We start from the raw sequence: 17253 nt of genomic DNA, 5'->3' as shown, positions 1-17253 counted from the left end.
TTCGATGTACAGCACTTTGGTCAATGTAAGTTGTTTTAAGAGTGCTTTATAAATAAAATTTACTTACTTACTTACTTACTTACTTACTTACATTACATATGTAACTAGACTTGCACAAGCTCATGTAGAGGAAGACAGGAATCGAGGCTACTCTGTACTAGCAACCACATGATGGAATAAACTTCCCCTGTCTGATAGAATGGATTGAGTATCGTCCACATACTGTAGTAATGGTAAGAGAGGTCATAGCAGGATATGACCTTACCAAGAGAGTGGGTGTACATCAAAAAACTGAAGAGGACCAAGTATTGCATGGAGGAAGGTATAAAGCTATCCACTGCCATGATAAACCAGTTATTTCAAGGTTGGAAAGGGTACACAAGAGAATGCTGTGATTTACTTATCAAAGGCTGCAGACAGGTCAGGGCAATATGAAGTTTCTCAAAGGCTGTTTTTGTGAAGTGTGCTACTTTGAGCCAGACTTCACCTCATTTTGGAGGTCATTCTGCCTAAGTAAAAGAAAAATTGATTGTAGACAGCCTGTTAAAGAATTGGTCTGCACACCCCTTTCACCTCCTCCACGTTCTTTTTTTTGTCACAACATTCTACACAAAATAGCCCACGACAAATTGAAAGCAGGTTTTTAGACATTTGTGCTAATTTATTAAAAATCAAAATGTAAAATATAATATGTATACAAGTGTGCACACCCTTTGATATGACACCCAAGTGAGCTGAGGTGCATTTTGTTTTTACTGATACTGCTTAATATGTTTCTACAATTTAATTGGAGTCCACCTCCAATTCAACAGTAAATTCAATTGATTGGACATGATTGGGGATTGCCAACACCTGCCTATATAAGGTCCCACAGTTAACAGTGCATATCAGAGCATATATCCAAGCCATGGGGTCAAAGAAATTATCTGCAGACCTCAGAAACAGGAGTGTGTGAAGGCATAGATCTGGAGAAGGGTACAGAAAAACTGCTGCAGCTTTACAGGTCCCAAAGAGCACAGTGCCCACCACCATTTCTAAATGGAAGAAGTTTGGAACCACCAAAAATCTCCTAGACCTGGCCGCCCTGCCAAACTAAGAGATCGCAGAAGACGGGCCCTGGCCAGCGAGGTGAGCAGGAACCCGAGGGTCACTCTGACAGAGCTCCAGCCTATCATTGTGGAGATGGGAGAACCTATCAGAAGATCAACCATCCAGTCAGCACTCCACAAATCACGCCTTTCTGATAGAGTGGCTGGACGGAAGCAACTCCTTAGTAAAAGACACATGACAGCCCACTTGGAGTTTGCCAAAAAGAACCTAGAGGGCAAACCATGAGATTCTCTGGTCTGATGAAACCAAAATTGGCCTAAATACCAAGCGTCACGTCTGGAGGAAACCAGGCACCACTCATCACCTGGCTAATGCCATCTCCACAGTGAAGCATGGCGGTGGCAGCATCATGGCGTGGGGATGTTTTTCAGCAGCAGGACTGGGGCGACTAGTCCTGATAGAGGGAAAGATGAAGGCAGCTAAGTGCGCCGAGATCCTTGAAGAAAACCTGCTCCAGAGCACTCTAGACCTCAGACTGCACCGAAGGTTTACCTTCCAACATGACACCGACTCGAAGCACACAGCCAAGAGAACAAAGGAGTGGCTTCAGAGAAAGTCAGTGAATGTCCTTGAATGGCCCAGCCAGAGCCCAGACCTGAATCCAATCGAACATCTGTGGAAGGAGCTGAAAATGTACCAACACTCCCCATCCAACCTGACAGAGCTTGCAAGGATTTGCCAAGAGGAATGGGCAAAAATGTCCAAAAACAAGTGTGCCAAGCTTGTAGCTTCTTTCCCAAGATGCCTTGAAGCTGTAATTGCTGCCAAAGGTGCATAAACCAAGTATTAGGCTAAGGGTGTGTGTACAGATATGTAACCCCTAAATAAACTATTTTTGTCAGTAAAATAAAATTGCATAATTTCTAAACCCTGTTTTCACTTCGTAATTACTGGCGATTGTGTGTAGATGTTTGAGGCAAAAAAGAACTCAATCTATTATAGAATGAGTCTGTAACATCATAAAAAATGGAAAAGGTAAAAAGGGGTGTGCAGACTTGCCAGCTTGACTGTATATTTGTGTATGTTTGTGGTGACTAGTGTGGGTTTCTTCTTGAAAGCTGTAGGGACAATACCACATGTAAATGAGCTGTTTATGATGGTTGTGGTGAATGAAAGAAGGGAAGATTTCTTGTAGAACAGTAGATGGGATAGGATCCAGTGGGAAGTCATGAGGTTGCTGGATGACAGTAGTTGTGCAACCACTTCAGTTTACAAGTGGATAAAAGCTGGTGCATGACTTGGGACTGAGGATGAAAAAAATTATGGTAGTTAAAATTATGGAGTAAAGGATTGGTTGATTTTGTCAATCTTCATCTGAAAAAATATGACAAAGTCAACAGCAGTAAGGAACATGGTTCTGTAGCAGACTGTTCAAGCTTTGTAGATTGTCTTTGCAGCAGTCACATTAGATGAAAGACAGATTAGACTTAGAGGAATTCCTCGGTTAGAGGGAAAGAGATTGTCAAATGATGGTGAGGAATAGAATGTGAGGATAGAAAGCACACCAGGATGTGCCAGAAAGTTAAGATGTTAGAGTTTAGAAAAGAAGGAGATGAACATTTTGGTGAGTAGGAAAAGCATATGTAGGATTGGAAAACATCAGTAAAAAGAAAGTGAAGGTCAAAGAGGTGAAGTGAATGGGAGAGACACAGGCTGCCGGTGTGGCCGAGTTTCCTCCAGTATCTCATGTCTCAGTCACTTCCAGTAAGTCAAGAAAGTAAAATGATAAATGAAGTCAGCTTTTTGGGCAGCTGATTGACGGTTCCAGAGCCAGCATTTAGGGGGAGATGAGGTTACTGGTATTACCGTTCCTGTGGCATGAATTGAGATGAGGTTTGTATAATATATGGACAGGTATTGGTTTTCAATTGTTTCTATTTTCATTTAATTTTGTTACTTGTTTTCATTATCCTCTTTGGGATCTTATTTTATGACCTCACACGTGTTTACCTGCCCATTTACAAAACTTCTCCTTTAATTTACTGCTCATATCTTAACTTGAGCTTTTACACACCAGACTGAAGGGCAATGACTTCCAGTTGAGTTTTCTGTGTAGAATATGTGGACCAGGAATGGTGGGATTCCGACAACCAATGCAGCAGACGAACCATGTGTTGTTGGTACAGCTCAAACACGTTATTGAGACTCAGCACCCGACACAAATGCATCAAACACTCCTTTGCCTGAAAAATACAGTAAAAGAAAGAGTATTTTGTGTGAACAAGACAAACATATTTACAATAAAATTTTTGATTAATTTCCTAAAAAATGGGTAAGAATAAGGTCAACACATTGGCTGACTAATTTTTAATACTTAAAATTAAGCCAATTAATTATAGTATTATAAACTCTTCATACATTTAATCACAAATTAAGTACATTTATTTCAGAAAATAAACTAATAAGGATAATGGTTGGAAGCATTTTATTCTACAACTGGAGACAAACTACATGGCAACAAACTATAAAGGAGCAACGCAAGAAAAAAAGCCTTTTACATAATCATAAATACCACTACTGGAACAAACACTCAAGGTGCACTTAGCATAAAAGCAAAAATTGTTAAACGGAAATTTACTACTTGCTGTTCAAGATCTTTGACGTTTTATATGTTCTGGAATTTCTGTTCAGTGGTATAATAATTTTAAATTAATTTCTACCTTTGCAGAGAAGCTAGTCATATTTGCATAACCAGCAGATTAATAAAAAACATACATTCACACCAAATCGGCCACAGATTTACCCATTAAGGCCCTAGCCCACTGACCTAAAGGCCACTGAACAAATTGTAATGTAAGTTTTAAAGGAGCTGCCAAGAAGAGCAAATAAGTACAATAGTTGAGTTCAGATTAGAATTCTGCTGCTCATCTTCTCATTCACATCCAGTCGCACCAGCATATTACTCCCTTTCTAGAGTAGCTGCATGGACTTCCTGTGAATAACCAAACTTACTCCTCATGTACAAAGCTCTCAACTGTTTTTGCCACTCCTTGTCTGTTTGACCTTCTTTCTTACTACAAACAACCTCGCTCATCTACTCACTTTTCGTACAACCAACAGGTTTGGTGACCGTGCAATTTCCAGGTGTGCTCCACCACTCTAGAACCCTCTCCCCTTGTATGTCTGTCAATCCATTTCTCTTTACATCAGGGGTCACCAACACGTGCAGGGCATGTTCTAAAATAGCACTAGTGACTATGGAGCTCCGCCTAAAAATTATATTTGTGTTGCTGTTCTTTTTGAATCAATAACACTTGCATTGATGTAGATTTGAAAATGACAATACTGAATATAAAATGTAAAAAACAAAAATGTTTGATGTTTATATGAGCTCTGATCTTGTCTGGGTGCGGAGTTTTAAAACGTGCGCATAACGCTGAGCGCAGCTACGATTCGGAGCGAGATGCGGGTTTTACCATGAAAAAATAATAATAAAAACAAGAAAAGCGAAAAAAAACTTAATATTTTCACAACGATTGGGAGGAATGTGGAGAGACACATCAGTACATGTTACAAAAACTTCCCTGTACATCGCAGATTTTTTTTTAAATCGTACATAACTGATAATAAACATGATTTGTTCTAAAATGTTGTAAAGGTGATAAGTACAAACAGGACAGTATCTGACTGCGATAAAGTTAGTTTAATATTCAACATTCATTTGACATTCGATCATTTCGATCTATATAAATGGTTGAAAAAACACCTAACACACTTTATTTATGATTTCTTACACAGATAAAAGTAGGCAACATACTACAAAAACTATTTTATGGTAATTTTAGGATTACATTGTATTTATTTACGGAAAGGTTATAATGAGACCGTCTATCAAGCTCCCACTTAATCTAACGAGTTAGGGAGCGTCATCAAACTAACAGAAAAACGTAGGAGACATTTACTCTGCACTTATTACAGAGAAATAAATCCATTAAAGTCTTGTAATGATTTGATGAATTAATGTCAAACTATTTTTATACAAACACATTAAATACTACAAACCATATTTTTTCAAAATAACGTTTGTATTTATTTTCCATAAATTTTAAAGTATCAATAAAGTATGAAAAAATTTGTCAAAAAAGATTTTTTTTTTAGCATTTTTATATACAATCTTCCTCACCTACTACAAACCTTGTTTTAAAATTAATTTTTATATTTATTTTATAATAATTGTATTGTGCAAATAAAAAAATCTATTAAAATCTTGTATAATTTCATGAATTAATGTCTTACTATTTTTTATATACAAAATTAACGTCCCTTACTTCCTACAAACCTTGTTTTAAAAAAAATCCTTTTATATTTATTTTATATTAAAATATAATAAAGTAAAGTAAATCAGTAAATCCATAATAAATTGGATTATCATTTAAGTTAATATAACATAACATAATAAGTTGGATTATCAAGACAGATATTTACAAAAATATCAAAGATGTGATAGCTCTGACAGATTTAGATTATTAGAGATAAATAATGTTACATGTTGAAATACAGTAGTGTTCAAAAAAATAGCAGTCCAACACCATTAACTTGATAAATCACTGTTTTTAGTAGAAGTGATATTTCTACATAGCAAAAAATTCACTTGAAAGTGTAGTAGAGTAATGAAAACAAAACAAACCCAACAATTAGGACATGCATCCCACTCATTCTGAGTAATTGAAGCATTGATTGAAAGGGGGTTGTTCAAAATAATAGCAGTGAGGAGTTCAATTGGTGAAGTCATTCATTCTGCAGAAGAACGGGTGTCAATTTTGGCCCTTATTTAATGTAGGAGGGTGGCAAATGTTGCACAGGTTGGTCATAGCTCATTTCCTTTTGAAATATTGGGTAAAATGGGTTGTTCCAGACATTGTTCTGATGAACAGCGTACTTTGATTAAAAAGTTGATTGTAGAGGGAAAAAACATACAGAGAAGTGCAGCAAATTATTGGCTGCTCAGCTAAAATGCCTTAAAGTGACAACCAAAACCTGAAAGATGCAGAAGGAAGCATGGAACTACTGTTCGAATGGATCAGAGAATAGCCAGAATGGCAAAAGCTCAGCCAATGATCACCACCAGAAAGATCAAGGAACATCTGAAGTTACCAGTAAGTACAGAAGATGATTAAGTGAAGCCAATTTACCAGCAAGAACTCCTTGCAAAGTCCCGTTGTTAAGATAAAGAGGTGTCCTGAATGGGTTCAAATTTGCCAAGGAACACATTGACTGGTCCAAAGAGAAATGGCTCAACATTTGTGGACTGATGAAAGCAAAATTGTTCTTTTTGGGTCTAGTGGCCGTAGACAGTATGTCAGACGACCCTCGAGCACTGAATTCAAGCCACAGTACACTGTGAAGACAGTAAAGCATGGTGGTACAAAATGATGATATGGGGATGTTTATCATACCATGGTGTTACGCCTATTTATCACATACGAGGGATCATGGATCAATTTAAATATATCAGAATACTTGAGGAGATCATGTTGCCCTATGTCGAAGAAGAAATGTCCTTAAAATGGGTGTTTCAACATGACAATGACCCAAAACATCTTGGTTACAGACAAACAAGATTGAGGTAATAGAGTGACCAGCCCAATCCTCTGACTTCAATCCCATAGAGAACTTGTGGGCTGACGTCTGAAACACGTTTTTTTGAGGCAAAACCCAAAATTGCAGAAGAACTGTGGAATGTAGTCTAATCATCCTGGACTTGGAATACCTGTTCAGAGGTGCCAGAAGTTGGTCGACTCCATGCAACACAGATCTCGGAAACAATTGTTATGCCACTGAATATTAGTTCAGTAATTTAAAGTAAAGTGAAACCTCAAACATTTTTTCATGTTATAGATACATTTTTTTAGTTTTTAAAGAAAAATGCTGGCACTGCTATTTTTTTGAACAGCCTAATATTCATTTTTCTTAACTTTCTGTAAAGGATTAACACAAACTGGCTACATTTAGTTAATGTTTTGATTTAGAATTGAAAGTGTAGTATTTTCAGTGCGTTTGCATTTATGGAAATAAAAGTTATTATAATGATTTTGTGCTTTATTCACTTTTTTTAAGTCACTGCTATTTTTTTGAACACTACTGTATATGTTTCCTACCATGGTAAATCGTTGTTAATAATTATTCTGAGGAATCATTAACATTAACATATGATCAGACAGTCTCTTCATATATATGAACATTGATAATAATAATAATCATAATCATAATAATAATAATAAAATCATTAAAGGTGAACCCGTGCAACTTTATGTTATTTAGGAAGTTTGTATCACCAAGCAGCCCTTCGCATTATTCAGTAGCCTTGAAGTAGCTCTCAATCTCGAAAAGGTTGGTGACCCCTGCTCTACATATTTAAATCCAACCCTACACCATGATCTGAGTCTTCTGTCATGTCTTATTCAATGTTGTTTTGTCGGTAATATTATTTTTATTGTGTTCTCTGTTGCCTCTCTTATTGTATATTTTGTATATGTAAGTGTCTGTGGATCCCTAAAAAGACTCATGTATTATTATTACCACATGGCAACATTTGCTCTCCCCAACAACCTTAAAGCCATGCAACTTTTTAAAAGAACACAGCCATGACAGCACACACCTGAATCAAGTATCTGTGGTGAAGGATCACACAGTGCCAATTCCTGCATTCCCTCAGAAGAAAGGTGTTAAGTATAGCACAGAAACCATTTGTGCACCTTTTTTGTGAGCCACCTACCTTAGTGTGGCTGATATTAATTATTTGGCTTATTTTCTAGCCCTGATGTTCAGCCACTGTACTTAGAGCCAAAATCTTCCATTACAATGTTTTACTATCCAAATGTTATTGATTTTTAAAACACTTATTTCAAATTTGATGCCTGCAACACATTTAAAAAATGTTTAGACAAATTATGACCAGCAACACTGTAAAAAGCTTTAAAATATGATGCTGTAATAATTGGGTATAGAAAGCACTAAGCTTTAGTCATAAGGCAAAGAAGGATAAAAAAAAAACTGTGTGAGTAAATATTCCACCAGTTCAAGCACAACGTTAGTTTCTACAATTTTGAGTTTAAATAACATGTAGTTCTCTCAACTAGGGTCATCCACGGTTGTTTGTTAATGTGCTATAGAATAAACACTGCCTTGCCTTCTTGCTTTGATAAGCGCTAATAAGTAAGGCCCTACCTAATTCATGGCCACGAAAATCGCGTCACAGACCGTGAAATTAGCCTTTTGCCGTGTAATATGCAATTTGCTGTGAAATTTAAAATTTAAGGTTTGTGTTTAACAATTTAAAATTTTTTATTCACATAGCATTTAAGTGCCTCCCGTTTACTGGTTAATTTGCACTATGAGGCTGTCCTAGTGTAACTGAGCATCTTTGGAGTTTGCTGAGTTTATAAAGTGAGGAATAAACTGTACATAGACAAACTATAGGGAGCATAATACTTTACTGGCTTAGACGTAGCACAGACTACAGAGAGATGATCATGTGTGTATAGAAGCACACTTTTTTTTCATTGATTAAGGAATCCCCAAAGGGAAAAAATGCACTTAATACATAAATACAGTGTTATTTAATGCTGCCGTAAAATGTGGCACTTTTCTTTAAAAAAGTGAAATCTGTGATTATTAAAGATCGAGGTCTGTGAAATTAGGCACATTTTCCAGTAAATTTAGTAGGGCCCAACTAATAAGCAATAACAAGCTTCCGACACTTCTCTCATGCAATTTTTACCTATTTTCCTAGTGCAAAAGCTTCCAGCTCGCTGATGGCTTTTGTGCTGCAACTGCTTTCTTTAAATCCAGAATATTTCAGAACTGATTCCTTAACCAAGCTTTGGATGACTGGAAGTGTGCTTGGTATTATAGTCTTGCTGGAAAGTCCAACTATCACAAAAAATAAATTTTACCACCAAGGAATAACATTCATGTCCAAAATGCCTTGGTGTTTTTATCAATCAATGATGCCAGTCACACGGTCAGGACTGAAAGTTCACCGACCCCCTTTCCTGCTTGACTTACAGCCTCACCTTTCTTGCTCCACACAAAACACAGATCCCTATGGCCAAACTATTCTAGTTTTGATTCAACTGTTTCACAAAACTGTGTCCCAGAATTCTGCAGACATATTTGCGTTTCTTATGGTGTATTCCAGTTGACCCTTCCAGTCCTTCTTGGTCACGAGTGGTGAGCAGTAAAAAAGAGGTATTTCTTCATTGTCTTGATGAGATTGCTAAGGCTTCTAAACAAAATTTTGGGCTTTCTTCCATGGTCAGGCAGATTTGCTACTGTACCATAAGTTTGGAACTTCCAGCCAAAACTCACAATGGTGTCACTAGAAATGTTTAAAGTTGTTGAAATGCTCTTATAACTATTTTTCTTATACTAATTTTGGTGCAATGAAATTGTCTCCTCTCTTTTGTGACAGTTCCTTACGTTTCACCATGGTCGCAACACACCTTGATCACAAATTTAACTAATTAATGGTTACTATTGGGTCCCCAATGGTTTCATAATGTTGCAACCATGCATTAGGTCACACAGACTAGTAGTAAGTTTTAAGATGAGCAATATTAAGTACAGGCTAAATAGTTGTGACATGTCAGTATTAAGAAAATACCCTGCTACTCTAAAATACTACATCATTTTTCTTCTTTTCATAATAACAGACACATGTTCTTTGTTCCAAAGTATGTATGACATTTTTTTTGAAGTATAACGTATTAACTGTTTGAACAATGGCAAGATTCCTTGTAATTTGATTATCTCTGCTAAACATGCTTTCCGACTCCTGGCAACCATATGGGCAGTGTTTTTTTTTTCCAGAAAATCAAGGCAGTGGTGATAGAAAGAGATGATGGTAAGTAAACTTTTAAAATGATTTATTATAGTATTATATTGTTTGTATGAACAAAAATGTAATCAAATTGCAACTAGCATTTTTAACAAATGCAACCTGTAAAGCTTTATTGAAGCTATTATTGTCCTTCATAAGTACAGCATTTTACCACCACAATTTACAAACCAATTTAATACTTGTTAATAACTAAGTTAATATTTAAGCTAGCTACAACAGCACAGAAAATCTAATTTGGAGACCTTTGGCAACATACAGACAAGTTAAAAATGCTGCAAAATCTATTTTATAAAATTTGGGCAACTGTTACAAATACCTAATAAAGGAATGTTACAATTAACAATTTTCTAATGGCAGTTATTTATGTAAAAACAGATAATAAGCTGTTTGTCTTTTGAATAGTTGCGTCACCATAATATTTTATTAATTATTAGACTAACCTTTGTATCTAGTTGACTATGTTTTGTTAGTGATACAGTTATAAACTTTAATAAAAGAATATGAATTAAGTTTACAAGCAGTTAATAGTTTAGTAAAATGTCTCATATATCGTGAGTTAAGCCTTTACTTTAAAGTCAGAAAGAATTCATTATTGTGTACAATATTGTCATGCTTATGAAGATTTGTGGCATGGCTTAGTTACAAAATCATTTCATTCAGCCTTGCCAAATATGACTGCCAAGGGGGGCATGGAGGTACAGATGATTTATGTTAGTTCATTTTAACTGACCCTTATTTGCACTTTGTTAAGCATTTATTCACTCCAGGTAGAAGTGTTTCTATTCATCTAGGTTTCTTTATCACAGATTTGTCAGATCCTTTGTTGGGTAACCCTGCTTTCTCTTGTGATGCTGGGCTTGGTCTAATCAGGTTTTCTGCTAAAGTACTTTGCTCAGTGGCGAGGCATGATCAGCCTAGTTACAGAAAGTTTAAAATGTTTGCAGTAAATATGCTGTAATAACTTATTTTTTTGTGTGGTTTTGGGTGACAAACAGGTTAAAACAGATATGTGAGTAGCACTGTTGCCTTACAGCAAGGTCCTGGGTCCGATTCCCAGGTGGAGCAGTCCACGTTGTTAAGTTTATCGTTATTATTATTATTAAGTTATTAAGTTTATAAGTTATTATTATTGGTTATGAAGTAAGTTAAGTAAGCAAATAAGAAGCAGACAATAGCAACCAAACCAATTGCAACAATTAGTATCCTCAATGTGATGCAGGTATCAAATTCGAATTTGTTTACATTTACAAAATACAATTAAACATTGGACATCATTTTCTTTGTTTTTAAAATGCTTTTTACAGAGCCACTCCTTCATTGCCCGAGCGGTGTGTTTGGGATCATTGTCATGCTGGAAGACCCAGCCACGTTCCATCTTCAATGCCCTCACTGATGGAAGGAGGTTTTGGCTTAAAATCTCACGATACATGGCCCCGTTCATTGTTCCCTTAACACGGATCAGTCGTCCTGTCCCCTTTGCAGAAAAACAGCCCCAAAGCATGATGTTTCCACCCCCATGCTTCACAGTAGGTATGGTGTGCAACTCAGCATTCTTCTTCCTCCAAACACGACGAGTTGAGTTTTTACCAAAAAGTTCCATTTTGGTTTCATCTGACCACATGATATTCTCCCAATCCTCTTCTGGATCATCCATATGCTCTCTGGCAAACTTCAGACGGGCCTGGACATGTACTGGCTTAAGCAGGGGGACACGCCTGGCACTGCAGGATTTGAGTCCCTCTCGGCGTAGTGTGTTACTGATGGTCCCTTTGTTACTTTGGTCCCAGCTCTCTGCAGGTCATTCATCAGGTCCCTCCGTGTAGTTCTGGGATTTTTGCTCACCGTTCTCATGATTATTTTGACCCCACGGGATCAAGGGAGATTATCAATGGTCTTGTATGTCTTCCATTTTCTTACAATTGCTCCCACAGTTGATTTATTCACACCAACCTGCTTGCCTATTGTAGATTCACTCTTCCCAGCCTGGTGCAGGTCTACAATTTTCTTCCTGGTGTCCTTCGACAGCTCTTTGGTCTTGGCCATGGTTGAGTTTGGAGTCTGACTGTTTGAGGCTGTGGACAGGTGTCTTTTATACAGATAACGAGGTCAAACAGGTGCCATTGATACAGGTAACGAGTGGAGGACAAAAGAGCTTCTTAAAGAAGAAGTTACAGGTCTGTGAGAGCCAGAAATCTTGCTTGTTTGTTATTGACCAAATAATATTTTCTTCCATAATTTACAAATAAATTCTTTAAAAATCCTACAATGTGATTTCCTGGATTTTTTTTCTTCATTTTGTCTCTCATAGTTGAAGTGTACCTATGATGAAAATTACAGACCTCTCTCATCTTTCTAAGTAGGAGAACTTGCACAATCAGTGGCTGACTAAATACTTTTTGGCCCCACTGTATATATAGAATGGTTATAAATGTATAATGGTTGTGTTAGTGGTGTGTGGGTAATCTGTTGAGAGCTGATGAAGTCATTGATATAACAGGTTTTTAAGTGCTGACCATGTTTTCTTGTGTTCATGAGTTCTGTTTTTGATAGATGCTGATATTTTTTCCATTTCTATATGTTCTATGAGTAAGTTTTTTTATTGATTGATTGCGATGTTTTTCCTTGATTTCCAGTTTGTGAGAATAGTTGTTTTGGCGATGGTTAGCGCCACTAAAAGTGCTCTTGTTTCATCCTGGTTTAGGTTTGTGGTTGATGTTGTGCCTAACACACAGAGTGATGGGGATAGGGGGTTGGGGTGTTTTAGTAGTGGAGTCAGATGATTTATAACTAGTTGCCAGAAGTGTTTGATTGGTGGACAGTACCATAAGCCAGTGAGCAGTGTATACAGTCCACTAATCCCATTTTATATAGCTTTTGCCTAGTATAGTGTACTCTGTGAATTACCTTACATTGTATAAGGTGAAGGTTAGTATTGTTAGTTATTTTAAATGTGTTTTTGAGAATGTTTGTCCAGAAATCGGCAGTGAGAGTAATTGAGAGATCTTCTTCCCATTTGTTTTTTGGTATAGAGACTGTTTGGTCTAGTTCAGATAAGAACCTATAAATTTTAGATACGATTTTGTCTGAGGAGTAGATATTGAGGAATTCAGAAATTGGTGGAGTAAGTCCTAGTGTTGCTTTATCCTTAATTTTGTATTTAAATATAGACCTAAGTTGGAGATATTCCAGGAACTGGTTACTCTCGATGCCATATTTCTGTGTTAGATGCGCAAATGTTGCTAGGTTGTTGTTCTGTAGAATGTGATGTAAATGTGTATTACCTTTTTCTTTCCATTTGTGTAATTTCAGTGTTTTGTTGGTGGCTGGGAAGTCAGGGTTGTGCCATACGGGTGAGTGTTTAGTGAGTGCCAGTATAGTTTTTGTGTTCTTGTGCAGTTTTACCTATTTAATTATGTACTGTAACTGATTTGCGGCAAAGTATAGTTGGAATTTAGGTGCTTCAAGGCCTCCCTGAGTTCTATGTTTTTGTAATGTAGTTAATTTGATTCTAGGTGGTTTGTTTTTCCAATAGAATTTGGAAATGATTGAGTCTAAGGTTTTAAACCAGGTAGGGGGTGGTTGAATAGGAATCATTGAGAAGAGATAGTTTACTTTTGGTAATACTGTCATTTTGATAGTGGATATTCTGCCGATGAGGGATAGTGGGAATTTCTTCCATCGTTGGACATCATTGTTTATAGTTGTGAGTAATTAATTGAGATTAAGTGTGTGCAGCTCAGACAGCTTGGTGGAAATTTTAATGCCAGGTATGTGATGTGTTTAGTTTAGTTATAGAGTTGCTATATCTGCTAAATTCATGTTACATGGATTTAAACCAGTTAATCGAGTAATCTGAGATTTTAGAAAATGTTTCAATGATTTGAATTGTTTGTGGAATTGACGAGAGTGGGTTTTGTAGAAACAGTAAAATGTCATCTGCGTTATAGGCTGATTTTGTGTTCTATAGTGTGAGTCCGGATACCTTTGATATTTGGGCTTTGTCGTATAGCTGCAGCTAGTGGTTCAATAAAAATTGAGTACAGGTGTGGAGAGAGGGGGCATCCTTGCCTAGTACCTCTGTGCAGTGTGAAATTCTGTGATATTAGTCCGTTAGTATTGACTGTGGCCTTGGGTGAAGTGTAAAGAGTTTTAATCAAGTCTATAAATGATTCTCCGAACCCTAGTTTGTAATGTAGTAAATAGAAATGTCCAATTGACTTTATCGAAGGCTTTCTCTGCATCTAAAGTAACTATTGCGGTTTCTAACTTAGAGTGTTGTGTGATATATCAGATTGAGTAGTCTGCGCATGTTGGTAGTTGAGTGCCTTCCTTTGATGAAGCCGGTCTGATCTGGGTGTATGAGGGATGGAATGACTGTTTCCAATCTGGTAGCCAAGGCTTTACTTATAAGCTTTGTATCTGTGTTAATGAGTGATAGTGGACAGTAACTGGAGGGTAAGGTAGGATCTTTATTGGGTTTAAGACGGAGTGAGATTGTAGCCGTATTCATTTCTCTTGATGTATTTTATTTCAACTAATACTGAATATTGGAGCAAATAATGTCCAGAAGTGGTTGTAAAATTCTGCGGGAAAGCCATCAGGACCGGGTGCTTTATTATTAGGCATTTGGTGGAGAGCATTATAGAGTTCTTCTGGTGTTATTGGTTTTTCTAATAAACTTTTTTGTTCTTCAGTTAATTTTGGTAGGTTTATATTATCAAGACAAGTGTGGATATCTACCGGGTCTGGATCTATTGAGTAGAGATTTTTATAGAATTTCCAAAATACTTGATTTATTTCTTCTGGTGTTTGCATGATCATTCCGATCTCATCTTTGATTACAGGGATTGTTGTTTTTTCTTTGTTATGTTTTATTTGGTTTGCTAAGACTTTTCCAGTTATGTTGTTGTGTTTAAAATGTTCATGTCTTAGTTGTTGTATTAGAAATTGAGTCTTCCTATTTATGAATTCATTATATTGTGATTTATATTCCCTTAGCTCCTTTTTAGTTTTATCTGTTGGGTTTTTTATCATTTCATTCGTTAACTCCCTAATTCTCTGTTGTAGATTAGTCTCATTTTCTGTATCTTTCTTCTTCTTATAGGAGGAGTAAGAGATTATTTTGCCTCTTAGTACTGCTTTCCCAGTTTCCCAAAGTAGAGTTGGTGGGGTTTCTGGAGAATCATTTATATCTAAGAAGGATGCCCACTCTTTCCTGATGTAACTATCGAATTCTGGGTCTGAAAGTAATGACGTATTAAGGCGCCATCTGAAGGTTTTAAATATTGGATTTAAATTCCATGTAAGTGATACTGGAGCATGGTCGCTAATTATTATAGGATATGGTGTCTGAGATATTAGATATGATAGAGTTACTGGTTAAAAAGTAGTCAATGCAGAAGTGTGAATGGTGAACTGGTGAATAATAAGAGAATTTTTTGGACTTTGGGTTTTTGAGGCGCCAACCATTGCTGAGCCCTAAGTCTGTCATGTATTGTTTAATGATGTCTGTTGATTGCCAATAACGTGTATTGTCTGAGCTAGTTATTCTGTCTAAATATGGGACGATGATTGTATTGAAGTCACCTCCAATTATAATTGTGGAATCTGAGATATTGTTCATGTGGGTGAAAAACGTATGAAAGAAGGACGGGTCATCGGTATTTGGGCCATATAAACTTGCAATTGTTAAAGGGGTGTTGCTGATGGTGATGTTTATTATGATATATCTTCCTTCCGGGTCTGATATAGTGGTGTTATGTGTGAAGAGGATTTTTTTATTTATTAGGATTGATACTCCTCTTTGTTTGGAGTTATAGTAGGCTGAGAATATATGGGTGAATTGTGGTGATTTGAATTTGTGATGATTTGTTTCTGATAAATGTGTTTCTTGTAGTAAACAGATATCTGCCTTTAGAGAAGTGAGATGGTTTAATACCTTGGTCTGTTTGGATTGTGTGCCAATACCACGAATGTTCCAGGTTACAAACTTAAGTGAAGACATATTATAAAGTAGAAAGTAATAGTGTTTATCAATGATATGAGATGAGTGTGAGGATGTTTGAAGTTGTTTTGTGTTGTGTGTGGAATGGGGAACTGTGTATATGAGCAAAGAAACATTTTTAGGATCTGGGATATATAATAGTAATAAGATGAAGGTTGGTAGGAGAGAGAATACAGGAAGGAGTGATTAAATAAAAACAAAATAAAGGAGAAAAAAATAAGAATAGAATAATTGTGCTTGGTGTGATATACATGTTCTGACAATGAGACATTAAGTGCGTTGAGTTATTCTTAAATATTTCCTAACGATGTTTGTGGGATATTGTGTGTGTTTGTCTGTGTATGTGTGCTTGCGTGTGCATTCGTGCATGATAGATAGATAAAATATTATATAGACAGGTAGAGCACGCGTGTACGAGATAGGGAAAGAGAGAAAGAGTTAGAAAGCACACATCTGCCCGTATCAAGGACATTATAAAGATTTTAGAAAAGCCACGGGGTTATATTTTTGTCACGAAACAGCTGTCCATCAACATATAGTTTGTCAACGGAGATTACTCCATTTTTTTCTTCTTTTATGAATTCTTTCCTGACTACAAAAAGTTTTCGCCGTCTGTCTAGAATTTCACACGGGTACTGGTCATTAATTCTGAAGTCTGTTCCTCGAAGCTACCTTCCTTTTCCCATGATAAGTTCATTGTGCTTATAATGTTCGACCTTTGCTACAATGGGTCGTGGTCGCTTGTTTGGCAGTTTTTTTCCTCCTAAGCGGTGTGCGTGGTGAGATTTTGAGTTTCGTGATCATAAAGTCCTTCAAGAGATCTTCGGGGTTTTCCTGTGTGTGCTCGGGGATTCCAGAGAAGACAATGTTGTCTCTCATACTACATGCTTGTAAGTCCAATATTGTTTCTTTCATTTGTTTGTTTTCGTTCATAACTGATATAATTTGGGTTGTGAGTTCACTGACGGAATGCTGTAGCGTTTTGTTCTCTTTGGTTATTGTTATGATTTGTTCTTGGCTGAATTCCAAACTTTCGCGGAGGGCTTGGAATTCTTTATGCAGTATTTCAACTAGAGAAATTCTAGCATCGAGTGCAGATAGTTTGCTGTTAATAGAGAGCAGGATAGGACTGACCTCTGTGCAGCAGGGTGATGAAGGTGGTTCTTATGTGTCTCCAGGTGAGCTGGGAGGTCCTGGTTGTTTGCCGGTGGGGGTTTGGAGCTGTTTACCTTTGGCTTTATCTTCCTTCTTGTCCTTGTTCATGATGACAGCGTTGTTGTAATAATAGTCAATGAAT

At 36.7% G+C, this 17253-nt stretch overlaps 1 protein-coding gene across 1 annotated transcript in view; it reads right to left on the bottom strand.

Annotated features, from left to right (window-relative positions):
• LOC134300112 (dynein axonemal assembly factor 5-like) overlaps positions 1-17253 on the bottom strand; it is a 92184-nt gene that overhangs the window by 29842 nt on the left and 45089 nt on the right. The window contains exon 8 of the mRNA XM_062984771.1: positions 3125-3293. Within this exon, the coding sequence (XP_062840841.1) occupies positions 3125-3293 (169 nt within the window). The remainder of the gene's footprint in view (positions 1-3124; positions 3294-17253) is intronic.

Source organism: Trichomycterus rosablanca, chromosome 22, assembly GCF_030014385.1.
Source record: "Trichomycterus rosablanca isolate fTriRos1 chromosome 22, fTriRos1.hap1, whole genome shotgun sequence".
In the NCBI taxonomy this organism is placed as follows: domain Eukaryota; kingdom Metazoa; phylum Chordata; class Actinopteri; order Siluriformes; family Trichomycteridae; genus Trichomycterus; species Trichomycterus rosablanca.
This window is presented reverse-complemented; position numbering and strand designations above follow the sequence as displayed.